The following is a 9,708-nucleotide window of genomic DNA, read 5'->3' on the forward strand; positions in this document are numbered from 1 at the left end:
CTGGACATGACGCTAGTATGTCTCAGGGACTTACCCCCCCAATCCAACCCTTGATGCTGAGTGTCAAGCAGGGAGGCACTGGGTCCCATTTCTACAGTCTTTGGTATGACCCGGCCGGGGATCGAACCCCGACCTCCCAGTCTCAGGGCGGACACTCTAACCACAAGGCCACTGAGCTGATGAGCTGATGATTCGGCTGAGCATATACATATTACACATCTCGCCTGCCCAACATGTAATTCCTGGAAACGCTACTGGGTGACACGGCCAGGGGCGTCGGACTGGGGGGGAATAAAAAAACTTCAGTGCACTGTGCCTACACATGTTGCGACCGCACGTCGCAACATGTGTAGGCACATGTGCACATGTGTAGACACACTTATTACTAGGGCCCCAGGGTGTGGGGGGCCCTCAAAAGCCTGGATTACACAGGCATAAATCTGTGTGGGGGGCCCACGGGGGCCCACGGTGATTGCTTTTCCGAGGGCCCAGAATTTGGTTCTACGCCCCTGGACACAGCCACTTTGGTTCCCATTTCAGGGCAAGCATAAATGTGTGATTATAGCAGGGGGGAAAAGAACCAACCAGCCTCCTCACTGAAACACGGATGACATCGCCTCGCGATCAGAAGAACCAGCCTCCTCACTGAAACACGGATGACATCGCCTCGCGATCAGAAGAACCAGCCTCCTCACTGAAACACGGATGACATCGCCTCGCGATCAGAAGAACCAGCCTCCTCACTGAAACACGGATGACATCGCCCTCGCGATCAGAAGAACCAGCCTCCTCACTGAAACACGGGTGACATCGCCTCGCGATCAGAAGAACCAGCCTCCTCGCTGAAACACGGATGACATCGCTTCGCGATCAGAAGAACCAGCCTCCTCACTGAAACACGGATGACATCGACCTCGCAATCAGAAGAACCAGCCTCCTCACTGAAACACGGATGACATCGCCTTGTGATCAGAAGAACCAGCCTCCTCACTGAAACACGGATGACATCGCCTCGCGATCAGAAGAACCAGCCTCCTCACTGAAACACGGATGACATCGCCTCGCGATCAGAAGAACCAGCCTCCTCACTGAAACACGGATGACATCGCCTCGCGATCAGAAGAAGCAGCCCCCTCACTGAAACACGGATGACATCGCCTCGCGATCAGAAGAACCAGCCTCCTCACTGAAACACGGATGACATCGCCTCGCGATCAGAAGAACCAGCCTCCTCACTGAAACACTGATGACATCGCCTCGCGATCAGAAGAAGCAGCCCCCTCACTGAAACACGGATGACATCGCCTCGCGATCAGAAGAACCAGCCTCCTCACTGAAACACGGATGACATCGCCTCGCGATCAGAAGAACCAGCCTCCTCATTGAAACACGGGTGACATCGCCTCGCGATCAGAAGAACCAGCCTCCTCGCTGAAACACTGATGACATCGCCTCGCAATCAGAAGAACCAGCCTCCTCACTGAAACACGGATGACATCGCCTCGCGATCAGAATAACCAGCCTCCTCACTGAAACACTGATGACATCGCCTCGCAATCAGAAGAACCAGCCTCCTCACTGAAACACGGATGACATCGACCTCACGATCAGAAGAACCAGCCTCCTCACTGAAACACGGATGACATCGCCTCGCGATCAGAAGAACCAGCCTCCTCACTGAAACACGGATGACATCGCCTCGCGATCAGAAGAACCAGCCTCCTCACTGAAACACAGATGACATCGCCTCGCGATCAGAAGAACCAGCCTCCTCACTGAAACACAGATGACATCGCCTCGCGATCAGAAGAACCAGCCTCCTCACTGAAACACAGATGACATCGCCTCGCGATCAGAAGAACCAGCCTCCTCGCTGAAACATGGATGACATCGCCTCGCGATCAGAAGAACCAGCCTCCTCACTGAAACACGGATGACATCGCCTCACGATCAGAAGAACCAGCCTCCTCACTGAAACACGGATGACATCGCCTCGCGATCAGAAGAACCAGCCTCCTCACTGAAACACGGATGACATCGACCTCGTGATCAGAAGAACCAGCCTCCTCACTGAAACACGGATGACATCGCCTCGCGATCAGAAGAACCAGCCTCCTCACTGAAACACGGATGACATCGCCTCGCGATCAGAAGAACCAGCCTCCTCACTGAAACACGGATGACATCGCCTCGCGATCAGAAGAACCAGCCTCCTCACTGAAACAGGAGGCTGGTTCTACCCCCGCGAGGCGACACGTTCAGAAAGGCCTTCAGAAAGTGTGCAGTCGGTCAACGCCGCATTCATTGGTCAAACCCAGAGCCTTAGATATAGACAGAGTTACGCAAACTGCGTTCACTACATGGGGCTTCAGTCCAATGGCGGCTCTCCTACATAGACTTCTATTGAGAATGGGGGACAACCAACTGGGCAAAGTATTGGACTGGAAGTAGGCAGAAATGCATTGGACTCAGGCAACAGCCCAGCTTTAATGATCCTAAATCCCTTTATTTTAAATAGTTTTGTAGTAATAGTACAACATAAACATTAAAGAGACTTTAGTTGTTACTGTACAATACTTTAAAACAGTTGTCATGTTGCCCAAAATGCTTAAAATATCTCTTGTTTGCGCCGCCCTCGTTGAAAACAATGTATTTCTAACTCCAGCTTGTCTCAGTTCAGGCTGCATGAACAGCGCTGGGTTTCTGCCCCCTCTATATCGTATAAGTCCTCTATTAGATGGCTCTGGGTTTCTGCCCCCTCTATATCGTATAAGTCCTCTATTAGATGGCTCTGGGTTTCTGCCCCCTCTATATCGTATAAGTCCTCTATTAGATGGCTCTGGGTTTCTGCCCCCTCTATATCGTATAAGTCCTCTATTAGATGGCTCTGGGTTTCTGCCCCCTCTATATCGTATAAGTCCTCTATTAGATGGCTCTGGGTTTCTGCCCCCTCTATATCGTATAAGTCCTCTATTAGATGGCTCTGGGTTTCTGCCCCCTCTATATCGTATAAGTCCTCTATTAGATGGCTCTGGGTTTCTGCCCCCTCTATATCGTATAAGTCCTCTATTAGATGGCTCTGGGTTTCTGCCCCCTCTATATCGTATAAGTCCTCTATTAGATGGCTCTGGGTTTCTGCCCCCTCTATATCGTATAAGTCCTCTATTAGATGGCTCTGGGTTTCTGCCCCCTCTATATCGTATAAGTCCTCTATTAGATGGCTCTGGGTTTCTGCCCCCTCTATATCGTATAAGTCCTCTATTAGATGGCTCTGGGTTTCTGCCCCCTCTATATCGTATAAGTCCTCTATTAGATGGCTCTGGGTTTCTGCCCCCTCTATATCGTATAAGTCCTCTATTAGATGGCTCTGGGTTTCTGCCCCCTCTATATCGTATAAGTCCTCTATTAGATGGCTCTGGGTTTCTGCCCCCTCTATATCGTATAAGTCCTCTATTAGATGGCTCTGGGTTTCTGCCCCCTCTATATCGTATAAGTCCTCTATTAGATGGCTCTGGGTTTCTGCCTCCTCTATATCGTATAAGTCCTCTATTAGATGGCTCTGGGTTTCTGCCTCCTCTATATCGTATAAGTCCTCTATTAGATGGCTCTGGGTTTCTGCCCCCTCTATATCGTATAAGTCCTCTATTAGATGGCTCTGGGTTTCTGCCCCCTCTATATCGTATAAGTCCTCTATTAGATGGCTCTGGGTTTCTGCCCCCTCTATATCGTATAAGTCCTCTATTAGATGGCTCTGGGTTTCTGCCCCCTCTATATCGTATAAGTCCTCTATTAGATGGCTCTGGGTTTCTGCCCCCTCTATATCGTATAAGTCCTCTATTAGATGGCTCTGGGTTTCTGCCCCCTCTATATCGTATAAGTCCTCTATTAGATGGCTCTGGGTTTCTGCCCCCTCTATATCGTATAAGTCCTCTATTAGAGGGCTCTGGGTTTCTGCCCCCTCTATGTCGTATAAGTCCTCTATTAGATGGCTCTGGGTTTCTGCCCCCTCTATGTCGTATAAGTCCTCTATTAGATGGCTCTGGGTTTCTGCCCCCTCTATGTCGTATAAGTCCTCTATTAGATGGCTCTGGGTTTCTGCCCCCTCTATATCGTATAAGTCCTCTATTAGAGGGCTCTGGGTTTCTGCCCCCTCTATGTCGTATAAGTCCTCTATTAGATGGCTCTGGGTTTCTGCCCCCTCTATGTCGTATAAGTCCTCTATTAGATGGCTCTGGGTTTCTGCCCCCTCTATGTCGTATAAGTCCTCTATTAGATGGCTCTGGGTTTCTGCCCCCTCTATGTCGTATAAGTCCTCTATTAGATGGCTCTGGGTTTCTGCCCCCTCTATGTCGTATAAGTCCTCTATTAGATGGCTCTGGGTTTCTGCCCCCTCTATATCGTATAAGTCCTCTATTAGATGGCTCTGGGTTTCTGCCCCCTCTATATCGTATAAGTCCTCTATTAGATGGCTCTGGGTTTCTGCCCCCTCTATATCGTATAAGTCCTCTATTAGATGGCTCTGGGTTTCTGCCCCCTCTATATCGTATAAGTCCTCTATTAGATGGCTCTGGGTTTCTGCCCCCTCTATATCGTATAAGTCCTCTATTAGATGGCTCTGGGTTTCTGCCCCCTCTATATCGTATAAGTCCTCTATTAGATGGCTCTGGGTTTCTGCCCCCTCTATATCGTATAAGTCCTCTATTAGATGGCTCTGGGTTTCTGCCCCCTCTATATCGTATAAGTCCTCTATTAGATGGCTCTGGGTTTCTGCCCCCTCTATATCGTATAAGTCCTCTATTAGATGGCTCTGGTCAAACCAATTCGATGATGGATGTTCGCCGACTACCTTTTATTTTTCACTTCACAAAGAAACTAAGCCATGATGGCATAAATATACATGGAATTGACGTTTTCGTCAACAAATAACTAGACTCAAATGTTAGGGAGGGACCGGTGGAGATCCAGAGCAGTCACGTTGTGCCTGGCGTGTCAAATTAACGCTATACTGTCCATTTACTCGTGAAAAAGTCCAAAAGGTATATTTTGAATTTTCATAATATACATCATCTCATTCTGGCCAATACGTCCTCACCTTCATCTTCAGTGTTTGTGTTATGCAATGTTTGTGTTCACGCAAACACTCAAAATTGTCCATTCATTGTCAATGGGATTTAATGTTTGTGTATAGGACAAAGTTTGTACACACACACACCAAAAGCTGGGCATAGGAGGGGCTATCGCCCCTCAAAAATTAAAGAATAAAAAAGAAAGTCATTAGAGTGGGGTAGAGTGTACAATATTTGCCTCCGAGATGTAGTGGTAAAATTAGTCTACTCAAATGTTTTACTTAAATGAAACTATCAATATGACAATGTAAACATACTCTGTTAAAAGTGTGAAAAGCTCTGAATGTTATACTGGAGTATAAAGGTTGAAAAGTATCAACATCAAAATGTACTTAAAGTGCCAAAAGAAGAAAATGATTAATTACGCAGAAATGTCCCATTAAGTTTTCAAACTGTAGAAAAATAATCATTAGAAATGTGCAGATCTACAAGCTTATACAACGCATTGCAATGTGACACGTTGTGAGCTTGTATATTGGCTATTTTCAAATCAGTGGTTAATGTAAAAGTAGTTTGTAATAAGAATGAAAATCTGCAAAGTATAGCCTATACAAAAATGTGGAAATTCTTACTTTACAGTACATTTAATTAGTTACATTCACACCTAGAGTTTGGAGTAAAGCTTTTCACGGGTCCAAAATTACAGACCCAAATCCTAATGGGTTGAATTACGAATTAAAATAAAAAAATCACACTTGTGTGAAGTGAGGGGCGCTCTTATGATCATGCATCACAATCTGTGCTCGGCCAATCAAATCATCACAACTGTCATTCCGGAAAATCACTTTTGGCGTCTTCACATTTCTACCCCCACTTTTATGAACTTTGCTCAGCCAATTAAATCATCGCTATGGGGGTGGTGAGCCAATCATCAGTCAATGATTGTGCTCACACAAACCCTCAAAGCTGGGCATAGGAGGGGAAAAAACACATTCCTAAGCCTTTCCCTCATCCCGAGAACAAGGCCCTGGGATCAGTGTTAAAACTATGACAAACATGTTTCGCCTACTAAAACTACTAAATAAAAAAGAAAATTTTCAAACAAATAAAAACTACGCTAAAACGTTAGGGAGGAACTAGTGGAGAAGGAGATCCGGTATGGAACTAAAAGACAAGTCATGTTATAGGAAGGAAGGACACTGACAGACAGTTCAAGCCCTTTTTAATTCACAGGGTGCAGGTGAAAAGAACGACATGGCTCCAGTGTCTTCCTTCCTATCCATCAGTCCTGCCTCTGAGACGCACCAGACTACAGCCTACCTCAGGCCTGAGGCACGGTGGAACTCCTGAGACACACCAGACCATAGCCTACCTCAGGCCTGAGGCACGGTGGAACTCCTGAGACACACCAGACCATAGCCTACCTCAGGCCTGAGGCACGGTGGAACTCCTGAGACGCACCAGACTACAGTCAACCTCAGGCCTGAGGCACGGTGGAACTCCTGAGACACACCAGACCATAGCCTACCTCACGTCCCGAGACGTTCCAAGGCCAGTGAGTCCAAGTATAGCCTCCAACTGCACCTTGGTCTGCCCCGGGGTCTCCTCCCAGTGGGACGTGCCTCGAGGACCTCCCTAGGGAGACGCCTGAGAGGCATCCTAATAACCAGATGCCCCGGGGTCTCGTCCCAGTGGGACATGCCTCGAGGACCTCCCTAGGGAGACGCCTGAGAGGCATCCTAATAACCAGATGCCCCGGGGTCTCCTCCCAGTGGGACACGCATCGAGGACATCCTCTAGGGAGACGCCCGAGAGGCAACCTAACCAGATGCCCCGGGGTCTCGTCCCAGTGGGACGTGCATCGAGGACATCCTCTAGGGAGACGCCCGAGAGGCAACCTAACCAGATGCCCCGGGGTCTCCTCCCAGTGGGACGTGCATCGAGGACCTCCCTAGGGAGATGCCTGAGAGGCATCCTAATAACCAGATGCCCCGGGGTCTCCTCCCAGTGGTACGTGCATCGAGGACCTCCCTAGGGAGACGCCCGAGAGGCATCCTAACCAGATTCCCGAACTACCTAAGCTGTTCCGGTCGAAGAGGCAGCAAATATTGACGATGAGTCTTTTATTTATGTCGTTCTCTTCAGCGGCTGGTTGGACTTGCCCAGGATGTTCATGAGGTTGCTGGACATGTAGTAGGGCTTCTGCGGCGACCCGTCGTTCCTCTCCAGGTCCTCCAGGAAGCAGAGGAACAGCGTGTCCACGCACATGCTGTACACGCTGAAGAAGCCGCTGGCGATGACGTACGCGCCCACCGCCACCGTGATGATGGGCATCCAGTAGAAGTTGAGCTGGCCCGCGTCGAACGGGATGCCCACCGACTCCAGCGAGCCCGAGAACAGCAGGTAGAAGAGGGTGCCCACGGTGCCCACCACCATCATCTTGCCGAAGAAGATGAGCATGTCGGTCACCTTGTCGAGCACCACCACGCGCACCACGTTGCGCAGCAGCAGGAAGAAGGCGTTCTTGGCCGACACGCAGAAGTTGTTGCCGTACACGGCGATCATGATGTACGCGTTGCGGTTGAGGAACTTGAGGAACTTCTCCAGCAGCCAGAACAGGCACTTCAGGCACCGGGTGATGAACTTGACGGCGGGGTTCTGCGCGTCCTTGGTCTTGTGGTCCACGTACTCCAGGATCAGCCGGACGATCTGCAGCAGGGTGATGACGAGCGAGCCGAAGGCCAGCGAGCCCACGTGGTAGCGCATGGTGCGCGTGAAGGCCGCCAGCAGCGGCCAGTGGGGGATGTCGCCGGGCTTGCAGAAGGCCCAGTAGTAGGAGGCGAAGGCGCCGGCCAGCGTGCACTGGCCCAGGGCGATGACGAAGTTGATGGACCAGAGGGTGGCGAAGAGGTTGTAGAAGTGGACCCAGTTGAGGTTGTCCTTCACGAAGCCGGCCTTGTAATCCTTCAGGACGCATCTGGCCGACGGGCACTTGGAAAAGTCTGGCTCCGGTTTGGGTCCTGGTTTGCACTCCGTTGTACCGTCATTGTATTCCAAACACGCTTCGGTCGCATTGTCGGTCTTGTTGAGAACTCTCACTACATAGTGGGGTTCCCCTAAGGTGACCAGATACAACGACACGACGCCCCAGAATCCCACGCATATCACCAGCAGCACGAAGGTGGCCACGGGGTAGGCCAGGGTGTAGACCATGTAGCCGATGGCCTTGCTGGACTCCTGGATGATGGCCACGGCGACGCGGAGCCTCTCCCGCAGGAAGATGATCATCACCACCAGGATGCAGTCCAACACCGTCAGGATGATGAAAAAGGCCAGCCAGGTTCCCGGGAGCTTCAGGTAAGCCAAGAGAGCCGACTTTGACGGTATGTCGGGGATGGCGGCGGCGGCGAAGGCGGGGGCGGGGGCGTTGGCATCCTTCTCGTTCTTCTTCAAGTCCTTCAAGTAAATATGTTGTGCGTAGCAGAAGTACGCGGCGATGGCCAGCCCGACCACGGTGCCCGCGATGACCGACCACACCATGACGGGCGCCGTGTAGCGCAGCAGCAGCAGGAACGCCAGGCTGACCAGCATGGACGTGAACAGGCCCAGGACGATCCAGCCCCAGGACGCCGCAAAGTCCTCGAAGATCCGGGTGCTCAAAGACTTGGCGTTAAAGCCGCCTAGCATGGCGAGCTTTTCTTCTTTTATTGCATCTTTTTTAACACCGTAATTTTCCACGTTTTTGTCCCAATCGTCACCACTGTCACCATCAGAGAATAGATCAGGCACACATCTTCCCAAGATTGGTATTGTTTTCATGTGGTAGAAAGGACACTTCTCTTCTTTGATATACTTTTGGATATACTCTGTAATACCCCACAGGGGTTTGTCATCAGGGTTAACCTCTGGTATGCATGGTACTTGACTCCCATCTATAAGTTCTTTATATGGCGGCACTGCATCTGTCCCTGGCTTAAATACCCACATCCTGTCGGGGCATTTATCCACGCATATCTGCGTGGTAGGGCATTGGTAGGCGTCAATAGAGGTGAGGTCCTGGGTGATGTCGGCGCACGCCATGAAGTTAAAGTAATAGAGGTAGGGTTTGTCCGCGTTCTCCCCCAGGCCGCAGAAGGCCCCGGAGGAGTTCTTGGTGTAGAGGATGTGCTCCGGGTTGCCGTTCTCCCACGCCACGAAGCCCAGGACGACGTGGCCGAAGATCACCGCCAGGAAGAGGGCGCAGCACACCACGTCCGTGCAGTAGCGGTCGTGGATGGGCCCGTGGAACGTGGGGTCGAACTCGGCGGGCTCCCGCGAGGGCTTCTGCTCCTCCGGGTTCCCCGCGCACAGCATCGCTGCGACGCGACGCGGGCCGCGGCGGCTCTGAGGTCACAAAGAGACCGACCTATCGCTGTGCTCTCTTTTGGGGAAAGTAATCAAAAGTACCAAAACAAATAGCTGGGAATGAGTCAATGAACAGCGAGCTACAAGGCATCAATGAAGAAAACTTTTTTGGGTAAATTAGTAATTAAAGACCATGGGGTATTTCGTCGTTATATATATAGGACGACTCTGTGGCGGGTGACGTCAGGCACACGGCGTAGCACAAACCGTCACCCAAACATGGTCGTCGGGGGCGGGC

At 50.7% G+C, this 9,708-nt stretch overlaps 1 protein-coding gene across 1 annotated transcript; it reads right to left on the minus strand.

The window, feature by feature from the left end:
* Positions 1-7,193: 7,193 nt before the first annotated feature.
* On the minus strand, positions 7,194-9,419 carry LOC310873841 (choline transporter-like protein 4; the record flags this gene model as incomplete). The annotated part of the gene is made up of 1 exon (XM_083786392.1): positions 7,194-9,419. One exon carries the CDS (start codon positions 9,417-9,419, stop codon positions 7,194-7,196), a length of 2,226 nt encoding a protein of 741 aa, XP_083642518.1.
* Positions 9,420-9,708: the final 289 nt, after the last annotated feature.

Source organism: Protomyctophum parallelum (genome assembly GCF_964188405.1).
Source record: "Protomyctophum parallelum genome assembly, chromosome: 16".
NCBI classification, from domain to species: domain Eukaryota; kingdom Metazoa; phylum Chordata; class Actinopteri; order Myctophiformes; family Myctophidae; genus Protomyctophum; species Protomyctophum parallelum.